Genomic DNA, 25,540 nt, shown 5'->3' with positions numbered 1-25,540 from the left:
TTTTGGGTCATGTCCCTACATCAAGACTGAGAGTGTAAAGAGCCAGTATATAGAGGTGAGAGGGAGGAATGAGGTAGGAACTGGCAAGCAATAAATCACAAAGGGGGAATAATGAAAGAGGGTCTTACAGAACTATTGATGAAAGGGAGGAAACCTCTGCAAAGTGGACATGAATTTCACTATGAGAAATGCATAAAAGTTTCATACTATTAGTGACCTAAAATGCAATTATGAAATTTATTTCAGAAGCGCACAATGATAATGGGAAAGATTTCCATTGATATGCAGGGCAGGTCAATCACTGATGGTCTAGTCACTGGTATTATAAAGAGATTAAAAACACACTTTCTCTCACACAATATTGTAATTGATCACAAAAGTTATTGACACATTGAGACCAATGATAATGTTTTCTTGCCCAGGAAGTATTGCTCTTAGTATGGCACTTCTCTTCTGACCAGGTTGCTGTGGAGGATCATAAAAGTACTAGACAAAAGCAGTACACACTTCTGCTCTGGAGGATCATTAGATGCATGGTTAGTCCAAGGCATCATGAGAGGGCAGCACAAAATAGGGAATGGCTGTGAAAATAGAGGATAAGTACAAAACTACAGATTGAAACCGTTACCATAAAAATCACTTACATTTAATAGGTCATAGTTAACAAATTTCTAAAAAAGCAAGAAAGCAAGATTTTCAAATTTCTCTGGATGATAATTAATGTCTTCATTCATGTATTTGGCCCAAAGTTTCCCTTTAACTACTGCATCTTCATTTTTAATTAACAAAGAATGTTGTTTAGAGGTTTTCAGTTTTCCGACTTTCCTCCCAGTCATGGAGGTTACAGAGAACAAAAATAACTTGAGTACAAGTGCAAAGATGAACAGATGAAAAATGACATAATTATAACACTTCATTGACAGATTTGGACTGTTGGGAGAAAGAATACACTTTAAACATTATCAGGAACATATTTACACAAACAATACAACTATATCCACAAACACAAGAGATCCTGCAGATGCTGAAAATCCAGAGTAACAATTATATCCATAAATAAGTCCATTGCCATTTAAGGCAACAATTGCAGGCATTTTACATTACAAATATACCCAAGGTTCAGAGTACAATCTTCTTTGTACTTATGCGCAGCTTCAGTACAGTCAGGGCCCAATCTGTTTATGGAAGCAGGTGGAGACTTTATGCTTTAGTGTTGGCCTTTACACTCAATTGACGAATAAAATCCTCCTCCGAAGGTATTGATTCATACTGGTCTTTAGCTCCACAAATGTCAGCTGTTGTGTAGTATATTACCAAAAGGGCTATTAATGTATGCCTCCAACCAGCAGGGCCTTGCATTAGTGAGTGCCATGGCCATCCACAATTATTGGTTCATAAGTAATCAGTCAACAGCAAGGATCACTGGACCAGCAGATGGAAACATTTGATTTTTTTCTACTTTGCTCAGGGAGAAATCACTTACCTTTTTTTGTGTGCAAAAGAATAACAGTTGTCAGTTCCATTGACCAAATATACATATACTGTGTATATATATATATACACACACACATATATAACGAAATCCAGAAACATCCTAATCTATATTGATCTACTTTTTAATCCTTTAAATTATGAGAAAGCATACTAATTATGTCACACTCCACAGCTCTCCTCTATTACAGGGCTCCATCAGGAAACAATACACTACAGCCTAAAGAACATAAGCTCAAGAACAGCATTATATACCATTGAATAAACACAAGTTCCATTGGCACCACTATAGAACAGAGCATAACAAATACATAACAGAATATCAGTTTTTCATTGGGTATGAAGATACTGCCAACCCTCCACTAAAAGGCAAATCTATCAAAATCAATTGCTCCTCAATGAGAGCACATGAAAACCCTGCATTGATTCACACTTCATTATGTCTTTCAAATGTCATTCACAAAGACATTTCTTAGAACTACATCACTGTCTTGCAAATATACTGTAATGTTGGTAGAATAAATCAATGCCTGCAGCACTTATATAAAAAACATATCAGTTTCTCTCAAAGCACAGTTAAATGGTGCTCCACACTGCCTCCCAATATAAATTCAGTCACCCATGGTATTTAAACAGACAGATTCCATAATCTGTTTAAGTTTTTTGTACAAAATACAAAAAGACTATCAAGCTATGTGGACCACTTCTCTGCTATTAACATTGAAGAGCTTTTACAGTAAAGAGCTTTTATTTACATACTTGACATTCAGTTACCTTTAAGTGGACAAAAGCATTCAATTCTTCCCTTGTTAAACAAACTACTGACACAATGTCTAAACCCTCAAGCCACAGACTAGGGCTACATCCACACTACGCCGGATAAATCAGTAACCGAAGCCTTTTCTCTTCGTTTTTACCCTCCATCCGCAATAAAATGGCGTTTTCATCCCCGAAATCAGAGCTTTTCAGAAACGCTTTCCAGGGTGGGTATTTTTGAAAATGCTGCTCGGGCAGATCAGTGTGGACGGGGTAACTGGAGACTTTTGAAAACGCTATCAGACGGCAGCGCGCTATTTCATTGTTTTCTTGAACGCAACCTAACAATTTCAGAACAGATGGTAAAGAGACTGAAGCCAGAAGAGTTAGAAATTTACTCACCAAATACTTCGACCCATAACTTACTGAACAAATAAGTATACTGTACTCACTTTGCCCTGTTTTCTGTCCTTGCTTATATGAAGGTGGTTTACCTATTTATGCAAGTACTTCTCTGACAATAGATGTGTAACAGCCAAATGTAACATTGTATGGAAATACAAGATAATACTGATGCAGACATGTTTTATACATTTAACAGAGTGCTTTATTAATGTACCAGAGTTAGTCAGTTTTTCAATGTTCGTCGTCAGCTGGGTCAATCTGTCCGTGAACTCCCTGTCGGTTGCCGTCGGACGCTCCAGTATTTGTGTTTTTTTAGTTTTAAGTTCTCCTGCATGAGAGCCAACAGCTGTCCGTCGTTTTAAGTTTTTCTAGACTGTAACTACACAAACGCGCACTTTTATGGCGAGATTTGACACCAAACATGTCGCTTGTTTTTGGTAGATGTGTCCTGCACATGCGCAGGAGGAGGAGATTCGCCGAAATCTCCATTTCAGTGTGGATAGAGATATTTTCAAAAACGCATAGTGTGGACGCCTATCGTTTTTACGCGAAACCGGCGTTTTCAAAATTATCCGGTCTAGTATGGATGTAGCCTAGGCCTACTTGAAAGTAGTACAATTTACACTTCTCAGGGGTCTGTGCCTTCAGGGACAAAACAGAGGAAATAAAATACAAGGAAATAAAATCCTCGTGTTTGAAATAAAATACATCAAAGGTTTTTCATGCTCACATTAATGGAGGAAACCAACTTGGTCCTAAATCACTGACTGAGATTACTCAGGAATTTACATATAGTGACAAGCTACTTCTGTGAGGCGCAGTGAAGCAATGCACAGGCAACAGCTTTTTGCCCAAGAGGGCAATTACACTCCTCAGAGCTTCTGCCAAACCCATCCACAGGAAACACTGTCCTTCCGTAAATTTACAAACATTGTGTGGAGTTCCTGCCACATCTGCTGGAATTATTTCCTGGATAGCTCCTTTTTAGAAAGCAAAGACCATAAGAAACCTCGGTTAAAAATAAGTTACAAACAGCACTATTTTTCTCTAAAGCACCGATCATTAGTGCGAGCTTTCACCAACTGAGGATGCCCTCCCCTGACATAACAATACTTTGTGCATCTATACAGTGCTAATGATGTACTCTCTCTTGAAAATGCTGTTAATACTACAAAAGGAGTGCTCAAATCTGTTATCACCTGCTGTGCAAATGTACAGTTTCCAACAGGGGTCACTGAACAGAAATTTATGTTGAAGCTTCTCCATCTGTGACTTTGTGGGAATGAAATTAATGACGAGGCCCTCACTGTGGGGAAAACAGTGAATGCAGAGCAAAATTTGGAGAGCTTTATACTAATAAGTAGGAATGAAACTGATGCTTGGTAAGGTTCAAAATCACATCACAAAGGGTAAACTGAATTAATAGAAGTACTCAGACCTCAGCTGTGCAAGGTAGTTCAACTCTTCTACACCACTGGTGGTTAGTGCTCCTTCTTGAGAGTCTCACATAGTGAGATCAAGGAGAAACTGGTTGTTTAATAATTAACAAATTTCAAAGTGTCCAGCATAAAGCTGAAAATAACAGCCTTCCACTCTCAATCCATACAGATTTACACATTCTTCATGCCCTGCCACCATTTTGCAACAACTTGTAGTTCATTTAACTGGCTGTTGGAGGTAATCAGTGCTAAAAGACAATGGGAAGGAAGAGATGGGAAATTAGTCGTTTCCCATTTTGTATCAAGCTACAGGGATCCGTGGTTAGAACCTTGGCAGATGTTCCTCTCTCTCATCCAAAGACAGAAAGAAAAAATGTAATTGTTATCGACCCAACCAAGCTGAGTGTGTCAACACAGCTGGAGTCAGGAATATGAAACCCCTGCTGTGTGATTGGTAGTACAAGGTGAAAAATGAATGATTCCTGTGGAGTATCTTGGTTTCAATACTGGTGTACAGTGTTCAGTAGTGTTAGAAAAAATTCATTGGGCTATTGTATTTTAGTTGGAAAGCATTCTGGAGCAGTTAAATGTTTATAAATAGATTTTGTGCTGAAGCACTACTTAAGTTCATTAAGGAATTCAATGTGAAGACTTTAAAAACCCTGTAAATAAGTTAAACCTCATACAGCAAACATGCACCAATGAATTCAGCAGGCTATCATTAGGGTTTCACTAAATTGTGATGATGTGTGTGAAATCCCTGACTGAACTTGAAAATTCCCAGCTGTGATTGTACTTTTCCAGAGGGACTACTTGAGTTATATAATGTTAGGCTGACCTACAGATGGAAGCAATTTTGTATTAATTAAGAACACCACAGGAAATATACCAACACATTATTACAGTGCAATAGCTTAAATATTTCTTTTAAAACGCTTTCTGGTGATCTGCATTCAATACACTGAGCCCAGTGGCAAACTTGCACAGTATACTTGTGGTAAACATCAATCCAATTAAATATTCACAACAGCAACAGTGACTCTAATATTAACCATAGATGGAATAATAGGTCAAAAGATAACACACAAGTTGAGGATACAACTAACCATCTTGTCTAACCTGCGCGCATGCCTTAATGACGTCGCAACGGAACCGAGACAAGTAGTCACCACTTTAGAAAGACGAGCCCAGCCAGCAGTCCATAGCCCATGATCAGTGAAAGGACTTTCAGAAGGCGGTCATGCTTGTCTTCAAATTCATTAACCAGAATTTCGAAGAAAGTGACAAATAGAAATGTTCCTGCAGCAAAACCCTGCAGCAGGACTGACGCGATGTGGCTACCCAGGCTGTTGGCACTCTGGATGCCCATCCCAATGCCTATCCCGGTTGGTATCATTGCACTAACCATCAGAGCTAGCTTCAGGGCGTCTTTCATCGGCAGTGCTCCTTTCGCCATGCTCACTCCCAACGCCACAGCAGCTAGTGTCTCATGCACTGCCACTCCAATAAACAGGTTGATCACTTTTGCCGCTTTTTCTTGCAGACCCAGTGCCAAACCCTCAAATACAGAGTGTGCAGACAGAGCAAATACCAGGCTGAGCAAGCGCAAAGGGCTAGAATGGGACACCTCGGACACATTCAATGAATGGCAATGTGAATGGGATCTGTGCCTATAGAAGTTGCTTTGACCTCGTCCTGATGAAATGAAGGGGCTCTCATGCTCGGAATCACTGCCCCCCTCAGATCCGGCATTGAACATCTCCAAGTCTATGTATGATGGCCTCTCCTTTCGAAATGTCAGAATCAACTGTTCGATAAAGATAGTCAAGAAGAAACCCAGCATCATTGTCGTCTCACTTAGTGGGTAGTCAGTTGATATTTTTCCGATTGAAAGAAGCTCTTGAACCTACAATGGGAAATTAAAACAGGAAAAATTTAATAAAACTTATATTTCCTACAAATACTGCCTGGCTTGTTGAACACTTCCACCACTTCATGTCTTTATTTTTAGGAAATTATGTTTATGGTACAAAATTTTAAATTGAGCAGCAAGCCAAGTGACTTCCAACAATAAAAATAGAAGACATTGGATATGTTCAGCCAGTTAAGAGAAAGGGTTCATATTTTGCCTTTAAGTTATTGACTAAATTAGAAAAAAAAATTATAGATGTGTTAGGTTCACAGACCAGAAAAGTAGGCCAGGAATAAATAAATAAATGAGAAGGATTTAAGGGTGAAAGCTGGAGAATGAAAATAAGAAAGGATGATAGTTTAAGATTATGTCAAAGGTAATACGTAAAGATGGGTCAATGGAGATGTAATTAAAACAGCAGAACCATTATGCAATTGCTGTCCCGACATAATTACCTCACCATCTGGTATGAAGGCACCAATGCACAGGTTTGTAGTAGGTTTCAGAGGGTTGTAGACTGAGTCAGCTCTCCACCATGGGCACAAGCCTCCCTACCATTAAAACCATCCTTAAAGGGTGGTGCCTCAAGAACAGGCATCCATCATTAAGGACCCTCATCATCTGGAACACATCTTCTTCACATTACTGCCAACAAGGAGGTAGTACAGGAGCCTGAAGACACACGCCCAACATTTCATAAACGGCTTCTTTCTCTTTGCCATTAGATTTCTGAACGATCCATCAATGCTATCTCACCATTCCTCTTTTGCTTTATTTATTATAACTTACAGTAATTTGCTATGCCTGCACTGTACTGCTGCCACAAAACAACAGATGTCTCAACTAATGTCAGTCACAATCAACCTTATTCTGAAAAACAAATGTGGTGCGAAACTGAACAGTACTTGTTGCAAATTAACTTTTACATTTTTTTTCCACCAGCGTGGCCAACACTTACTGCCCACTTTCCAAATGACCACTGAATTCTTGTTTGCTTGGCGCTTTCAAAAGGCAGTTAAGAGTCAATCGTATTGATTGGAGTCACATATAGGCTGAAGAGCTTCTTCTCTGAAAGAACATTAATTACCAATAATCCAGTGGTTTCATGGTCACTAAAGATAACTTCATCTATATGCATCTAAATTCCCCAGTCAACATGCCTCTGGACAGAAGCCCAGCAATTTCAATACTACTCTAGAACGTGCTCATCTGGCCGTCAAAAAGAGTCAGGACTGAAGCAAAATAGTGGAAGGAAAGCGTGATAAGGGTTTTCAGGTTCCACAGTAGCACTGCAGTTAGTGTGACACTATTACAGCCTGGGGTGTCAAAGTGCAGAGTTCAATCCTGGCATTCTCTGTAAGAAATCTGTACATCCTTTTCCTTGAAATGTGTGGGTATTCTGAGTGCTCCAGCTTTCTCCCATAGTCCAAAGATGTACCGGGCAGGTTAATTGGTCATTGCAAATTATCCTGTGATTAGGTTAGGGTTAAATTGGGTTGTCCAGGGTTTCTGAATGGTGTGGCTCGAAGGGCCAAAAGGGCCTATTCTGTGCTGTATCTCTAAATAAAAATAAAAATTAAAACATGTCAGTTATGCTGGTGCCCCTTTCCTAGGCCAATTGCACCCAACACTGGAAGTGAATATTTTAGACTGCATGGGTTATCACACTCAATATCCAGTTCCTTTCATTATCCTGAGCTTCTCAGGAGATAAAGTGAGGACATTTAGCAAGGAACTCCCAGCGTTTTGTCTAGCTATTCAGGGCAAGTTGCATCATGCCTCTAAGAATCACAGGTGTGGCATAAACAGACTCCTTCTGCTAATGGAGCTTTGTCCCAGTGGCTTAGGAGTGAAGCTCAGTGTGATTATAAACCACAAAGTAATTACAAGATTTTCAGAGTTAGTATTTGTGTAGTTTATGTTATGCTTTAGATCATGAAGCAACCTTTCAAACCAGCACCAATAGAAGTTTTATCCTTTCTTGGCAAAATTTGTGGGTGGGAGGCAGAGATGGGCTAAGTGTTGTGGGGGAAGTTCAAGCAAATTGCACTTAAACTTTCTTAAATTAGTTCTACACATCCACAACAGGGCACTGCTCTTCCTTGGAATTATATGGTATATCAGGGTAAACAAATTTAAGTCTCTTTATCGATTCCACCAAACCCCTGTCATACTTACTTTCTTTAAATGCATCACCATTCACAACATAAGTGTCACACACTTTCAATAAAACTGCTGCAAATACTGTATTCAAACCAGGCACCCTCAGAAAGGTCATGGAAATAAAATATGTACTGTGTTTTTTTCTCCTTAACTTTCAGAGCACTGCCTATGTGTATCAGATTTCTGCCATCCTCATACTTAGCTTTAGGTGCATCAAAATTTGTTATTGAACCCAAAGTCACCTTTGCTCAAAGATATCACAAGGCTGAAGGGAACAGGGAGGAGAAAAGCTCTATGTTAAGGGAAGTGTTTTACTGTTAAAAATACATTGAATTTTAATCTGGCTCTATCCTGTGAATTAGCAGCAATTGGTATGCAGAATGCAAAATTTTCTCCATGTCTTATGGTCCAAGCATGAATATCCCCTGACCAGAGTGACAACTTCATCTTATTTGGATTTATGCAATGAACTTCCCAAATTTAAGCCATCCTTCAAAGCAGAGGAAATGTAGGAATATACAAGATTGGAAAAAGAAGTGTTTCAGTCTATCTGGCCATCTCCAGACTTCAGACTCCCAATAGATGGGTCACTGCAAACAATGTTCAATTAACTTTCCTGCCAAGTGGCGAGCCAACTTCCTGTGAATGTTCAAAACAACTTCAACATTCACTAGAAAGTGAATAACAATTCCTTGTGTGGATGGATAAGCTATTTCACTGTTGCCATAACAAACTGCGTTTAGCATAGCATAATATCTCACCAAACTTCCCAGGAGTGTGGACAGGTAACAATGACACAAGCAACAACTCACAGCAAGAAAAATGCAACTGTAAAACTGAATGCAGGTATTTTTGCCTTTAAGATTGGAAACCACTCTTTTGGTTTATTTAGAGACTACTTATAGATTATTGGCATTGGCTTTGTTTGATAAACAGACTGATGCACTGACCACTGTGGGAAACTGTACACTGTGGATAGGTAGAGTTGATGCACAGTACCGAGTAACTTTACTGAGAGAGCAATGTTGACATATCAAAACATCTAAATGCATTTCATAGGGGTAATATTAAATGTATATGGGCACTTAGCACATAAAGTTCAAAGCTCAAAATAAATGTATTATCACATAACATATATGTCACCACATACAACCCTGAGATTCACTTTCTTGCCGGCATTCTCAATAAATCCATATAATAATAATCATAACAGAATCAATGAAAGCCCACACCAACTTGGGCGTTCAATTAGTTTTCAAAAGACAACAAACTGTGCAAATACAAAAAGAAAGAAATAATAACAATTACAATATAAATAAATAAGCAATAATTATTGAGAACATGAGATGAAGAGTCCTTGAAAGTGAGTTCACAGGTGGTGGAAGCATTTCAATGATGGGGTAAGTGATGTTGAGTGAAATTACCGGTATCCCCTTTGGTTCAAGTGCCTGATGATTGAGAGGTAATAACTGTTCCTGAATCCTGAGACTCCTATGCCTTCTTTCTGATGGCAGCAGTGAGAAGACAGAATGGCCAGGGTGGTAGAGGATAAGTCATTGATGATAGATATTGCTTTTCTGCATCAGCGTTTCATGTTCATGTCCTCAGTGGTGCAATGGGCTTTACCCATGATGGACTGGGAGATATCCACTACTTTTTATAAAATAGAAGGGTAGATGACCAAAAGGATGACCCAAGATAGTTTTTTTGAGAATCTTAAAGGAGAACATCAAGGTAGAGAGGTTTATACTGGCAGTTCTCAAACCTGCATACCATTCAGCTGCAGGCATAGCCAGGGATTAAAATTGTCAATTTGTAGATAGGTATTAATGGAGAAGCAAAGATCTCAAGAGCTACGGAAAGTTACAGAGATGGGATTGGAAAGAAGATAGAAAGATTTGAAGACAAAAATGAAAATTTTAAAACACTGCTAAATCACAGAACATGAGTCTGAACAATAAACAATATTTGCTTTTTGAAGGACAGCAGAATGGAAAAGCTACACTCAGTGGCCACTTTATTGTGTACAGGAGTAGAACCTGATGTGGTCTTCTGCTGCTATAGCCCATGCACTTCAAGGTTCAACGCGTTGTGGATTCTGAAATACTCTTCTGCACACCTGTACTGTAACAAATGGTTAGTTGAGCTACTGTCAGCTTCACATCAGCTTGAACCAGTCTCGTCTGACCTTTCTCATTTACAAGGCATTTTCGTCCACAGAACTGCTGATCATTGATTTTTTGTTTTGTTTTTCACACCATTTACTGTAAACTCCAGAGACTGCTGTGTGTGAAAATCCCTGGAGTTAGTAGTTTCTGAGATAATCAAACCGCCCCGTCTGGCACCAACTATCATTCCTCGGTCAGAAACACTCAGATCACATTTCTTCCCTAGCCTGATGTTTGGTCTGAACCTCTTGACTATGTTTGCATGCTTTTATGCATAGAGTTGCTTGCTGCCACATGATTGACTGATTAGATATTTGCATTAACAAGCTGGTTTAAAAGTGTAACTAATAAACTAGCCACTGAGAGTATGCATTAAAGAGCTTAATTTCAAAAAAGTTTAAAATAAATAGGCATGAGTCAAGGTAAATGGGAGGTTAACAGCACAATAATCTCACATTTACTGAATTTCAGCGCTAACCTTCTAACAAGCAATGGATTAAACACTTCCCTGTTTTGGCTGAAATAGAAACCCACTCAGAACTTACTTAATAAACACAGTCAAGATGATCATCAAATCTAATTCCATTGACAAGATATGAAAAAGATATTAAGCAAATCATTGTACTATGGGTTCTTCAAGGTGAACCACAATGTTCTCAAAGATTTTCCAAGAATTTTATTATATTACTTCCAGGAATCCTTATGATTTAACAAATGAATTCTGGTTTGCAAATGATTATAATCTACCTTTGCATAAGGAAGAAAATTTATGACATAGCTAACCACCTCCTAATGGCACATGGTTCATTGCTCTGCAGGGTTATTATTATTTTAAATGCACATCCAAGTACTTTTGTTAAAAACTATTCTTTCAAGCATAAGTTCCAGACCCCTGAAATTCGCTAGTTGCAAAAAACTAAGTTTTCCTTATCTTCTTTCCAATCTGTTCACCGATTATTTAAAATCTATATCTCCTGTTTTTTGACTGCTTTGACATTGGAAATAGGACCTTCCTATTTATTCTTTCTGGATTCCTCATTATTCTGTTGGTTAGGGTGGGGGAAGGGGGCAACAGTGGCTGACCCTCCGGCACAGAGTCTGGCCCTGTGGCTCAGAAGGGCAGCGAAAAGAAGAGGATGGCAGCAGTGATAGGGAACTCTATAGTTAGGGGGTCAGACAGGTGATTCTGTGGACAGAAAGAAATACAGATGGTAGTTTGCCCCCCAAGTGCCAGGGTCCAGGATGTTTCTGATCACATCCACAATATCCTGAAGTGGGGATGTGAACAGCCAGAGGTCATGGTACATATTGGTACTAACAACATAGGTAGGAAAAGGAAGGAGGTCCTGAAAACAGACTACAGGGAGTTAGGAAAGAAGCTGAGAAGCAGAACCACAAGGGTAGAATTACTGCCTGCACCACATGACAGTGAGTATAGAAATAGGATGAGGTGGAGGATAAATGCGTGGCTGAGAGATTGGAGCAAGGGGCAGGAATTCAGATTTCTGGAGCATTGGGACCTCTTTTGGGGTAATGGGTTGCACTTAAATCCAAGGGGGATCAATATCTTGGCAGGAAGGTTTGCTAAGGCTATTGGGGAGAGTTTAAACTAGAATTGCTGGGGAGTGGGACCCAAACTGAAGAGACAAAGGAAAGGGTGGTTAGCTCACAAATAGAGAAAGCTTGTAAGCAGTGTGAGAGGAAGGACAGGCAAGTGATTGAGAAGGGATGCGCTCAGACTGATGGTTTGAGATGTGTCTATTTTAATGCAAGGAGTATCATGAACAAAGCGGATGAGCTTAGAGCGTGAATCAGTATGGATCTATGATGTTGTGGCCATTACAGAGACTTAGATGGCTCGGGCAGGAATGGCTACTTAGAGTGCCAGGCTTTAGATGTTTCAGAAAGGACAGGGAGAGGAGCAAAAGGGGTGGGGGCAAAGCACTGCTGATCAGTGTTAAGTGTCACAGCTGGAGAGAAGGAGGAAGTAATGGAGACATTGTCTACGGAGTCTCTGTGGGTGGAAGTTAGAAACAGGAAGGGGTCAATAACTCCACTAGGTGTTTTTATAGACCACGCAATAGTAACAGAGACATCGAGGAGCAGATAGGGAGACAGATTCTGGAACAGTGCAATAATAACAGGGCATTCATGATGGGAGATTTTAATTTCCCCAATATTGATTGGCATCTCCCTGGAGTAAAGGGTTTAGATGGGGTGGAGTTTGTTAGGTGCGTTTGGGAAGGTTTCCTGACACAATAAGTAGATAAGCCTAAAAGAGGAGAGGCTGTGCTTGATCTGGTATTGGGAAATGAACCTGGTCAGGTGTCAGGTCTCTCAGTGGGAGAGGATTTTGGAGAGAGTGATCATAATTCTATCTCCTTTACAATAGCATTGGAGGGAGATAGGAGCAGGCAAATTAGGAAAATGTTTAATTGGAGTAAGGGGAAATATGAAGCTATCAGGCAGGAACTTGTAAGTATAAATTGGAAACAGGTGTCCTCAAGGAAATGTACGGTAGACATGTGGCAAATGTTCAGGGGATATATGCTTGGCATTCTGCATAGGTACATTCCAATGAGACGAGGAAAGGATGGTAAGGTACAGATACCATGGTGTACAAAGGCTGTTGAAAATCTAGTCAAGAAAAGCAGCTTACAAAAGGTTCAAAAAACTAGGTAATAATAGAGATCTAGAAGATTATAAGGCTAGCAGGATAGATCTTAACAAAGAAATTAGGAAAGCCAGAAGGGGCCATGAGAAGGCCTTGGCGAGCAGGATTAAGAAAAACCCCAAGGCATTCTACAAGTATGTGAAGAGCAAGAGGTTAAGACATGAAAGTACAGGACCAAACAAATGTGACAATGGAAAAATGTGTATAGAACTGGAAATGGTAGCGGAGGTACTTTATGAATACTTAGCTTCAGTATTCACTACGGAATAGGACCTTGGCAATTGTAGGGATGACTTACAGTGGACTGAAAAGCTTGAGCATATAGACATTAAGAAAGAGGATGTGCTGGAAAGCATTTTGTTGGATAAGTCACCAGTATTGGACGAGATATACCCCAGGCTACTGTGAGAGGTGAGGGAGGAGTTTGCTGAGCCTCTGGCAATGATCATTGCATCATCAATGGGGACGGGAGAGGTTCCAGAGGATTGGAGGGTTGCAGATGTTGTTCTCTTATTCAAGAAAGGGGTTAGAGATAGCCCTGGAAATTATAGACCAGTGAGTCTTACTTCAGTGGTTGGTAAATTGATGGAGAAGATCCTGTGAGGCAAGATTTATGACCACTTGGAGATGCATAATATAATTAGGAATAGTCAGCATGGCTTTGTCAAAGGCAGGTCATGCCTTACGAGCCGGATTGAATTTTTTTGAGGATATGACTAAACACATTGATGAAGAGAGAGTAGTAGATGTAGTGCATATGGATTTCCGCAAGGCATCTGATAAGGTACCCCATGCAAGGCTTATTGAGAAATTAAGGAGGCATGGGATCCAAGGGGACCTTGCTTTGTGGATCCAGAATTGGCTTGCCTATAGAAGGCAAAGAGTGGTTGTAGATGGGTCATATTCAGCATGGCTATCAGCGACCAGTTGTGTGTCTCAAGGATGTGTTCTAGGACCCCTTCTCTTTGTGATTTTTATAAATGACCTGGATGAGGAAGTGGAGGGATGGGTTAGTAAATTTGCTGATGACACAAAGGTTGGGGGTGTTGTGGATAGTGTGAAGGGCTGTCAGAGATTACAGTGGGACATTGATAGGATGCAAAACTGGGCTGAGAAGTGGCCTTCATCAACCTTGGGATTGAGTTAATGTATAGGACTCTGGTCAGACCCCACTTGGAGTACTGTGATCAGTTCTGGTCACCTCACTACAGGAAGGATGTGGAAACTATAGAAAGGGTACAGAGGAGATTTACAAGGATGTTGCCTGGATTGGGGAGCTTGCCTTTTGAGAATAGGTTGAATGAACTTGGCCTTTTCTCCTTGACGGAGGATGAGAGATAACCTGATAGAGATGTACAAGATGATGAGAGGCATTGATTGTGTGGGTAGTCAGAGGCTTTTTCCCAGGGCTGAAATGGCTAGCATGAGAGGGCATAGTTTTAAGGTGCTTGGAAGAAGGTACAGAGGAGATGTAAGTTTTTGTAACGCATAGAGTGGTGAGTGTGTGGAACGGGCTGTCGGCGCCAGTGGTGGAGGTGTCTTTTAAGAGACTCATGGATAGGTAGATGGAGCTTAGAAAAATAGAGGGCTATGGGTAATTTCAGTAATTTCTAAAGTAAGTACATGTTCAGCACAGTGTTGTGGTGTGAAGGGCCTGCACTGTGCTGTAGGTTTTCTATGTTTCTATGTTCTAATTCTATACAATCCAGTTAAGTCTCCCCTCAGCCTCTACTGCTCTAAAGAAAACATGTTCAGTGATTTCTCAAAGCTACTACTTACAAGTCCCAGGAAAATCTTTTTAAACCCTTTTCTGCCCCTTCATCAATGTAATCACTATCTTTACTGCAAAGCGATGCCAAGTAATATACACACTACTCAAGCTGTGGTCTACCTCGTGCCTTGGCTGAAAGGAAAGCATCCTGTATATTTGCTAACCATTTTATTGCTGTTGATGTACATCCAGTCCAAGGTCCCTATGTTCCTTCATACTCTCAATATCACTCTCATGGTGTATTCCCTTGCCTCGTTGCATCCCTCCAAAAGCATGCCCTCATATCACAAATGATCTGCCCAAATGATCAGCCTAGAGCTTTCTTCTTCATTGTCAACTGCATACAAATTTTGTAATAACTGAAAATATAATTATCATGGAGAACGATCAGGTCTTAATCATTATGCTATATTATTGAAAGTGTGGAGCTGAAAACTGAGCTCCGCAGAACTCCACCAGTAACAGCCTTTCAGTCACACCAAAAAAAATTAATCAATTCTCTTCACTTCATATCTGAGACATTTCCAGATCCAATCTTCTGTAATACATTGGATCCCATGGAATTTTAACTTTTGATGCAAGGGAAAAAGATATATTTAATGCATGACAATTAACAGAAGTAATATAACAGAACAGAATATCAGAACTGTAGGGATTTGGGAATAGTTGAAGCTCCTTGCTGATGTCCTACATCTCGGCAATATTGAATTTGTAATTGCTGGAGGAGCACAATTTCCCTCAAAAATAACTTGGAGAGATCTTGGGGTCCAAGTCTATACATCCCTGAAGATGGCAATGCAAGCACATAGAGTGGTAAAGAAGGCATATGGAATGTTTGCCTTCATTGCTAGTGCCTTAGAGAATAGGGGTTAGTAAATCCTAATGTAGTTGTATGAAACTTTTGGTTAGACTGCATTTGGAATACCACGTGCAGCTCTAGTTGCCTCATTATATGAAAAAAGTGAAGGCTTTGGAAGAAGTGCAGAGAGACTGCACTCTGAGTGCAGAGAGATTATATCTGGATTATCTCTCCAGGATGATCCAGGAGATATTTGGATGATATCTCCAGTATATCATGATGATAGCTGGTTTAGAGAATATTAGCTACAAGGAGAGGTTGGGCAAACTTTAATTATTTTCTCTGGAATGTTGGAAGCTGAGAGGTTTATAAATTTAAACACAATGATAGTTTATAAAATTATCAGGGGCAAGGACAGATAGACAGCTCAAATCTTTTTTTCAAGGGTAAAAATGTCAAATATTAGCAGGCAAGTCATTAATGTGAGAAGGAGAAAGATTAAAGGAGTTATATGGGGCAAGTGTCCTTTTTTAAAAATAGTGGTGGGTTCTAGGGATGACATTTAAAGAGGCTTATAAGTGGCAAATGAATATTCAGTTTCTGGAAGGATATGGATAATGTGTAGGCAGAAGGAATTATTTTAATTTGGCATCATGCTTGGCACAGATATGGTAGGCTGTACTGAGCTCCCATGCCGTACTGTCCTTTGCTCTATGACCAGCCTTTATGTGTGACATTCAAAAGTCTTGCTGAAATCCAGGCTGACATCAATCTCACATCTTTCATCAACCTACCTTATTACCTTCTCAAAACAGTTTGCTAATCAGACACGATCTTTCCCTAACAAATCCAATATGAATCTGCGCTTTTCTAACTGAAACTTTTAAGGTTTGCCTTCAAAGTCAATTCCAATAATCTCCTCAAAAGTTAACTCAAAGTTAAAACACCGTGGCCTGTAATTACTCGGTTTACCCTTTGTTCCTTTTTAAACAATAATATAAGATTAGTCGTCCTGCAGTCCACTCACATCAAACCACAACTGCCTGAAAAATGCTAGTAAGTGCTTTTGCAATTCCGCCCACCCCATTTCCTTTTTCACCCTGGAATAAATTTCATCTGAGCTGCATGATTCAACCACTCTCAAAGATGCTAACTCCCCTACATTTGCTCTATTATTATCTTTACCCTGGCCAATATTTCACACTCTTCTCCAGCTACACCATCATCGTGTTCTTTTCATTTGGTGAAGTTTGGCACAAAGTATTCATCAATAGCCTTGCTCACATCCTCCGCCTCCACACAGAGATTATCTAATTAGATTCCACTCTTTTATTAGCTCTCTTCTTGATTCATTTCTGCATTCTCTTTAATTTTACAGGCCAATATCTGTTTTATGTCCTCAAGGTGTTTTCCTGATGTTCCATTGGTTTTACCCTTGTAATTTCTATATATATACTAACTATATTTAGCTTCTGCTTTTTGACACAAGTTTCTGTTTTGCCTTATGTTATCCTCCATGCACCTAGTCATTCAAGCAGCTCCAGATTTAGAGCCTCCGCCTTTTACTTTGCTGGCACATTTATCCTTAACCACCTTCCATTAGAGACACTGATTAACCTTTGTAGCTATTTCCAGAATACTTCTGCTAAATCACTTCCTAGTTTGGTAATAAATACAAGGGATTCTGAAGATGCTGGAAATCTACAGTAACACACACAAAATGCTGGAGAAACACAGCAGGACAGGCAGCATCTATGAATAGGAATAGTCGACATTTTGGGCCAAGATCTTTCATCACTGATGTAGCCTTCTCTACATTGGTGAGACCCATCAAAAATTGAGGAGCCACTCCATCTGCAATGAGTGGAACTTGCCGGTGGCCTAAAATTTTAATTCCAATTCCTATTTCGACATGTTTGCCCATGGCCTCCTCTTGTGCCACTATGAGGCCACCCCCAGAGTTGGAAGAGCAACACCTTATATTCTGTATCGGTAGCCTCCAACCTGATGGCATTAATATCAATTTCTCCTTCCAGTAAAGATATTCTCCCTCCCCCTTCCCTCTTCTTCCACTCCCCAATCTGGCCTTTTACCTCTTCTCACCTGCCCATCACTTCACGCTGGGTGCCCTACTCCTTTCCTTTCCCCTATGGTCCACTCTCCTCTCCTTTTCCTTCTTCTCCACCACTTTATCTTTCCACCCACCTGGCTTCACCTTTCACCTAGCTAGCCTCCTTCCTCTCCCCCACCTTTTTATTCTGGCATCTTCCCCCTTCCTTTTCAATCCTGAAGAAGGTTCTCTGACCAAAACTTTGACTCTTTATTCCTTTTCATAGGTGTTGCCTGACCTGCTGAGTTTCTTCAGCATTTTGTGTGTGTTACCTAACCTGATAAGTTAGATCTTCATCCTATTTGAAACCTTTACTTGTTAAAAAAAACTACTGCTCATGGTCTTAATCTATCAATACAATTAAAAGTAAATGCTCTCACCTTTTCCCTCACAACCGGCAGCAAAGCATTAAAGCAGGTTGCCAGAAAGACTCCACCACCAAAGGAACTGCAGACTGACAGCAGCCTCCTGGACTTGTGCATTTTCTCATGGTTGGCTTGTATGATCCGAACAGGAATCAAGGAACCCAACATCATCAGGATGAAGACCACAACCATGCAGAGAAGCTTAATTACCAAAACATTCATCGTTGAACACAAGCAGTGAGCCCTTTGCTCACAGAGTGAATTCAGCCACACAGTAAAGATTGTTGACTTTGTTTTTTTTTAATGTTTTAGCTATGCTGTTGTCTGCTGTTTTCAGCCATCTTTTCTTTCGTCACAAGGACAACACAATTGTATTAAGGATCCTCTCCAGTGGTGTGACAATGTTTCCAATTTCATTCCAACTAGGGAAGATAAAAAAAATCAAAATTATGACAAAAAAAATCTTCTACACATGCTTGTAAAGAATTTTTCTTTTGCAGATCACTGATTGATATTACATTCCTCCTTCAGGTCCCAGTGGATGGGGAAGAGGAGGGCAGTATTAAAAGAAAGACACGAAATGTAGTTTTTGATAGGCAAGGCTGTAACATTGAAAAATGGAAAAGACAGCACACTCTACAAAAATGAGAAAGTAATAGGCTCAAATAGTATATTATTTATTAACCATCGAATCTACAGGTCGCATAAAATCCTACAAGACATCACTCCATTCCTTTCATACTAGAAGGCGGCTTCTGAAGGAAAACTGTAATACCCTTTGGTGGTAGAAAGTGTGGAATGAGCTGCCAGCACAACTGGTGCATGCAAGCTTGATTTCAATGTTTAAGAGAAATTTGGATAGATACATGGATGGTAGGAGTATGGAAGGCTCTGGTCTCAGTGCAGGTTGATGGGAGTAGGCAGTTTAAATGGTTTGGCATGGACTAAATGGAAAAAAGGGCCTGTTTCTGTGCTGTACCTTTCAATGACTCTAACAATGACTTGGCTATGTTGGATAGGCCCCTATGCTTACATGCCCAACACTAGACTTCTGAAACAGAACTCAGAAAACCTTGGTGAAAATACATTATCCTCAATTCCAAATAATTGCCTAATACTTTAGCAGCAACAGTGCTGCTACCCTCCAGCAGGAAGGAACTTCTCATGAGCTCCCATCTAAGTGGCAATGATTAGCTGGTTAGTCCAAGGCAAAGTGTTAATAACCTTTGACTAACAGTTTTGTGGCTAGAACTGCTGGGTAATGGTCAGAAAAGTGTGAAACATCACTTCCCTTTTCTAATTCCAGAACACCAACAACAATGTATTTTTAGAGTATTGGCAACAACATAGGAAAAATAGGGGTTTTGAAATTACTCCACTACTCAGGCATTAAAATTGGCATAAAACTGGTAGCATTCAATTCTTTGTTAAATGCTTTGCGGTGTTAATAGCATCTAATCTTAAGGAGTGGGCAAAAAAATTTGGCATATTGAGTATTATGTGTGAAAATGTGAAGCTTTTCTCATTTGGTAAAGATAAAAAGAGGAGAGATTATTTAAAGAGAGGAATACCACAAAAAAATCTCCAGCACTGATGGGTTTGAGAGTCCTGCAGCATGAAACAAGCACACAATTATGGCTGGTCATAGGGAAGGCTGGTAGAATATTGGTTCTCCCTTCAAGACAGTTAAAGAATGAAAGCAGCAAGTCATACTAGGCACACAAGGCATTAGTAAGACTATATCAGAAGTACTGCAAACACCTTTAGTCCCCCTATATAGGGAAAGATTATTTCAGTGGAAGCAGTTGAAATAAGTTTCATTCAAAACAGTCCCACAAGGATAAATAGGTTGAGACTCTTTTTATATTAAGAGAATATAATCATGTATAAGGATTTTATATTCTTATAAGAAGATTCTTGAGGCATAAACAGTAAATCCTTCAAGAGAACCACAACCTTATCATGGTTAGGGGGCTTGCATGCCTCAATGACCCAGGCAGCTACATTGGCTGGAGTCAGGGCTTTATGCTTTGGCTCTTGGTTGGGTCAGCTATGCCAAACAGGTCAAAAGCTAGAGGCCAGACTAAGAGTAGTCCACCAACCCTCCAGGTGCGGGGGTTCAACTCAGGGCTAACAACCCTGACTGGTCAAACAACGGGAACAGCAGTGTTTCGACATCTGCGTGCGATGGTATTCCTGAACCTCCATCTGGGACTTGCATGGCTGACAATAGTGAAAACCCAAAAGGAAGCTACAGGCACGATGAAGGATGCCCTGAACACTGCCAGTAATGGAGGACATTCACTGCTGCCCTAAATACCAGCAGGCATAACAGGCAGTTAAGTACAGGGAGTAAATGCTGAGATGTTTTCCCACTGGACATCTCAGGTCCAGAGAGCATGGTCCTAGAAAGAGGGAATAAAATGAAGAATAATTTTTTTCAGGGGGATTAATTCTTTGGAACTCTGCCATAAAAAGTTGTGGAAGCAGAGTCCTTGTATAGAGATTATCATAAGAGAATAAAGTGCTGAGCGGACAAGGAATATTGGACCATCCATGACCCTAATGAACAGCAGAGCCGGTTCAAGAAAACGAATGGCCTACTCCCATTCTGACTTTTTATGGTTTTATTTCAGAAAAACAACACCAGTGATTTCACAAATTCTTGGAGATAGATCTATTGACCTGGAAACTGTTTTAGGGATCTCACTGCTGGTTTTCCACCAACTTCCAAACTTGCCTTGTGATTTCAAGTAAATAGAGTGCAAAGTGCAAAATAAATTGCTGATTTCTATTCCATAATAACTTCTGGAGAATCAGTAGCATATAAATTGCACATCTCGCCATTCCACTTACATTAATTCTTATTATCAAATGGACATACATAGCACAGTAACTGGAATGACAGGCATCTAGATGCCATATTTTCAGTGGGTAAGATGTTTAAATATCAGAGATAACCCTTGCTGACTCCAAAATGTCTTTCAATAATTTATACTTCAGACACCCTCATTCTTCATCTCATATGTGTACTATCAAATCTAACTTAACCACATTATATTCAGGAAGATCTTTCAATGGTCAAGGCTCCACTGTCAAACAGCACATGATTATGTGCCCAATAGTCAAATTCCCTTTTGCACTAGGGTGATGACTTTCACTGTCAAATAATTCTCTGCCTCATACATTCAGAATGTTCTATCGGTGATGCCGCTGCAGGATGCTCCCTTAGCATTTGTACCCAACAGGCCATACCCCACCTATTGTTAAACAACTGCTTATTGTTTTTACATTCAGGATACTACTTACAATATGCACCTGCTATCAAACAGTTCTTATTTCTTGTACCTAGAAGCCCCCTTCCCCACAATGTTGACCTCCACGGTAAAAACTCCCTATCTCTTGAACTCAGGAAGAATGACACTACCTCACAGTTAAATCGTTCAAAAAGCTGACATCTTAAAAAAAGACCAAAGAGCAATGCCCACTTATATCATAGTCAAATAGCTTTCTTCTTGTGTTGAGGAAACTCTCGATAGTTATACTCTGTCCAAACAAATCGTGTCTCTCGTGTTCAAGCCTTTAGTGGCAGACACCACCTACTGTCAAATAACTTTTTTTTAATCCCCATTTGCCAAAAATGCCTCACTACAAACTGACAGCACTCACGTCCAAACGGGTCATTATCTGTCGCACTCAAGAACACCACCCCCACCCCCTTTTTCAGGTGATGCCACGCTCAAGAAATCACCACCTAAGGTCAAACAGTTCCCTGCTTGTCGTATTCAGGAAACCTCGACCATCCTCAATCAACCTGCTCACTGCCTCCGGACTGAATGACCTCCCCTCCCTCAGCACGGGTCGGTCGCACTGACCTGCCTCTCCACCGCTGGCAGCCCGGATGAGCGTTTGAATCCTGATTGGACGCTCGGCGTCGCGAAAAACTCACTGGAGTCGGTTATTGGTTGCACCGCCCTGTCAGTCAGTGAAACGCCCTCCCCCTCAGGTATCTCCCGAGCAACGCTTGCCTCATCCCACGTTAATTTACAGTTCGGGAGGACTTACACTTTAAAAAAAAATGAATCCAAGTGCGAACTCCAACGATAGGACACGTGAGGGTCCCAGTTATGGAATAATTAATTGTAAGGCTATTTGTGACCTAAATCTCTCTGCGTTCCTTAGTGTTGGCGATTAATTTCCGGTGGTGGAGAATTCTTGTTCCGGTCAGAACTTGAAGCTTGGTTCTTTGCAAACGTCAGGTTGGGGATGGTCGCAAATTCTAGTTAGTCTTTTATGGGCATAAATTATTTCATTTGACATTTATTTGTCTTCAGTTATAGTTACACAAAAGCTGAACTTACTGATGTATACTGTATTGTTATTTACAGCGCCTCTCGCGTACCTTTTCCAAACATCTTGAGTAATGAGAGTAACTCAGCAGGTCAGGTAGCATCTGTGGGAAAGAAAAAAAGAGTCGACATTTCGTGCCGATGCCCTTTCAAAATATCCCAGTATTTTGTAGTTAATGAAGTATTTTTGAAATGTGGTTCTTATTTCGCCGACTTGGCCATTACGTGCACTGGTAGAGTAATAATTATATTTGGGTTGTAGATACAGGGATAAATGTTCACGGAAGTCTCAGTAATTACTTTCTCAAAATAATAGCATACCATATTTTACTTCAGTACAAGAGAGCAGGCAGGACTTCTATCTGAAAGATGATTGGTAACTCAAGAAACAAAATCTGGTTGAACGGGTTAGATGTTTAATGCTGTGATCCTTGTTTGCATAGCAATTTCTGTTTGGAAACAACACAGCATTCATTGGGTGTGCAAATACTTTAGATTCCTGAAATTATTTTAGCACAGGGGTTAGCACAACACACTACAATACTAGCGACCTAGGTTCAATTCCTGCGGCTGCCTGTTTGTACCTTCTCCCCGTGACCGCGTGAGTTTCCTTCAGGTGCTCCAGTTTCCTCCCACAGTCCAAAGATGTGATGTACTGGTTAGTAGGTTATTTGGTCTTTGTAAATTGTCCTGTGATTAGGCTAAGATTAAAATTGGGACTGCTGGAAGAAATGCAAAACATTTACACCACAATGCATGATACCTTGTACGTTGTACAGCAAAACTCAGATAATCTACCGTTCGTTGTTTGGAAATCCCAGTGGTTCAGCACTTCACTAATAGGGCCTTGTTTCCTTCACTCCCTCCCTAATATCACTGGCATATGTCAGGAAATTTGATGTCTTTGTGGCAGCAGTACAATGCAGTATACAATAATATTAAAAAGAACTGTAAGTATATTTAAGTAGTGTAAAAAAGTAGTCAGGTAGTGTTCATAGGTTCATTCAGAAATAAGATGGCAGAGGGGAAGAAGCTGTTCCTGAATCGCTGAGTGTGTGCCTTCAGGCTTCTGTACCTCCTACCTGATGGTAACAGTGAGAAAAGGGCATGCTTGGGTGCCAGGGGGATCCTTAATAATGGAGGCTGTCTTTCTGAGACACTGCTCCTTGAAGATGTCCTAGGTACTTTGAAGGCTAGTACCCAAGATGGAGTTGACTAAATTTACGACCCTCTGCAGATTCTTTCAGTCCTGTGCAGTAGCCACCCCACCCCCCCCACATACCAGACAGTGATGCAACCTGTCAGAATGCTCTCCACAATACATCTATAGATGTTCTTTAGTATTTTTGTTGACATACCAAATCTCTCCAAATTCCTGATGAAGTATAGTCACTGTCTTGCCTTCTTTATAACTACATCGATATGTTGGGACCAGGTTAAATCCTCAGAGACCTTGACACCCAGGAACTTGAAACTGCTCACTCTCTCCACTTCTGATCCCTCTATGAGAATTGGTATGTGTTCCTTCGTCTTACCCTTCCTGAAGTCCACAATCAGCTCTTTCGTCTTACTGACATTGAGTGCCAGGTTGTTACTCCACTAGTTGACATATCTCATTCCTGTACGCCTTCTTGTCTCCATGGTTATACCAACAGTAAATTTATAGATGGTATTTGAGCAATGCCTAGCCACACAGTATGATTCATTGTAACTGGGACAAAGCTACTCTTTTAAAAATTAAAAGTGGGTTGGGTATTAATAGGAGTATTATTCAATGGTCTATAAAGCCAGTCTGGCTCAAGCAGTCTGAAGATTCTGGAATTCTGGAGTTATACTATTACATAACAGTGCTGCACAAGAATTTCAAGCCAAGAGTAAGTTCCTGGTTTTGAGGGGGTGAGACAATCTTGACCAAAACATATTGCTTGAGTTGGCAGGGTTAGAGTGGGGACTGAGGCTTTGGCAAGATGAGGTAGAGGCCAAGGTGAGTTTCTAGTAAGTTTTGCTTTCTTTCTTCATTGCTGTATAAGTTGAGGCACTGTTGATGGAGGATCAGCAGAGGACAGGCCATAAATGCAGTCAGTTGAGTGGGTTAAATTGTGTTTACTTTAATGAGAGAAGTATTGGATTGATGAACTTGGGAGCATGGAGCAGTGCACTGATCTCCAATCTTGTGGCTATTAAGGAGATTTGGCTATCACAAGGCCAGGAATAGCTGCTGCCTGTTCCAGGGAAGTTTCAAAGGGAACAGGGAGGGAGGTAAAGTGGCAGGGGAGTGGCATTGCTAATTGGGGATATTATTGCAGCTGCTGAAAGGGGAAATATCATGGAGAGATTGTAGAATCAGTGTCAGTAGAAGTCAGAAATAGGAAGGGAACATTCATTCTATTGGGGGTATTCTATTCCCCCGCCCCCATACAAAAAGGTCATTGTGGACCAGATCAGTAGGCAGATTTTGGAAAGGCGCAAAAATAACAGGGAGCAGGGTTTTGCCATCAGTGACTTCAACTTCACTAACATTGATTGGCACCTCCTTAGAGCAAGAGGTTTAGCTGGGGAAGAGTTTTTTTAGATGTGTGCAGGAAGGATCCTTGACACAATATATAGACAGGTGAATAAGGAATTAAAGGGTTGTCATACGAGGAACGTTTGATGGCTCTGAATCTGTACTTGCTGGCATTCAGAAGGATGAGGGGGGATCTCATTGAAACCTTTCAAATGTTGAAAGGCCTAGGCAAAGTAGATGTGGAAAGGATGTTTCCCATGGTGGGAGAGTCTAGAATAAGAGGGCACACCTCAAGATAGAGGGGCGCGCTTCAAAACAGAGATGTGGAGAAATTTCTTCAGCCAAAGGGTGGTGAATTTGTGGAATATGTTGCTACATGCAGCTGTGGACGTGGCATCAAAGAATACGGGGAGAAGACCGGGAACTGGGGTTGAGGAGCAGATTTTTAAAAATGATCAGCCATAATTGAATGGCAGAGCAGACTCAATGGGCCAGGTGGCCTAATTCTGCTCCTATGTCTTATGATCTTACTAGAGGAGAGGCCATATTGCATCTAGTCCGAGGCAAAGAACCTGGTCAGGTGACAGATCTTTTGGTGGGTGAGCATTTCAGATACAGTGACTTTTAGCATT

The 25,540-nt window shown here is 40.5% G+C and overlaps 1 protein-coding gene and 1 long non-coding RNA gene across 6 annotated transcripts in view; one reads left to right on the top strand and one right to left on the bottom strand.

Annotated features, from left to right (window-relative positions):
• Nucleotides 1-1,241: 1,241 nt before the first annotated feature.
• Nucleotides 1,242-23,955, bottom strand: LOC132406067 (zinc transporter ZIP3-like). Of its 5 annotated transcripts, XM_059991260.1 has the most exons (4): nt 23,938-23,955; nt 22,456-22,506; nt 18,069-18,475; nt 1,242-5,997 (listed from the first exon to the last, which is right to left on the bottom strand). In XM_059991260.1, the coding sequence occupies exons 3-4, from the start codon at nt 18,273-18,275 to the stop codon at nt 5,257-5,259; spliced, it is 948 nt and encodes a 315-aa protein (XP_059847243.1). In that variant the 5' UTR covers nt 18,276-18,475; nt 22,456-22,506; nt 23,938-23,955; the 3' UTR covers nt 1,242-5,256. The 5 variants fall into 5 exon arrangements, with proteins under 5 accessions (XP_059847243.1, XP_059847239.1, XP_059847240.1 ...); XM_059991256.1 differs by lacking the exon at nt 23,938-23,955 and having other exon boundaries at nt 22,415-22,506; XM_059991257.1 differs by lacking the exons at nt 22,456-22,506; nt 23,938-23,955 and adding an exon at nt 21,929-21,954.
• LOC132406069 (uncharacterized) overlaps nt 22,092-25,540 on the top strand; it is a 46,476-nt gene continuing 43,027 nt past the window's right edge. Inside the window, exon 1 of the long non-coding RNA XR_009516050.1 lies at nt 22,092-22,195. This is a non-coding gene — a long non-coding RNA (uncharacterized LOC132406069). The remainder of the gene's footprint in view (nt 22,196-25,540) is intronic.

Source organism: Hypanus sabinus, chromosome 16 (assembly GCF_030144855.1).
Source record: "Hypanus sabinus isolate sHypSab1 chromosome 16, sHypSab1.hap1, whole genome shotgun sequence".
NCBI classification, from domain to species: Eukaryota; Metazoa; Chordata; class Chondrichthyes; order Myliobatiformes; family Dasyatidae; genus Hypanus; species Hypanus sabinus.
The sequence above is the reverse complement of the archived record's forward strand: the minus strand, read 5'-3'. Positions and strand labels throughout refer to the sequence as shown.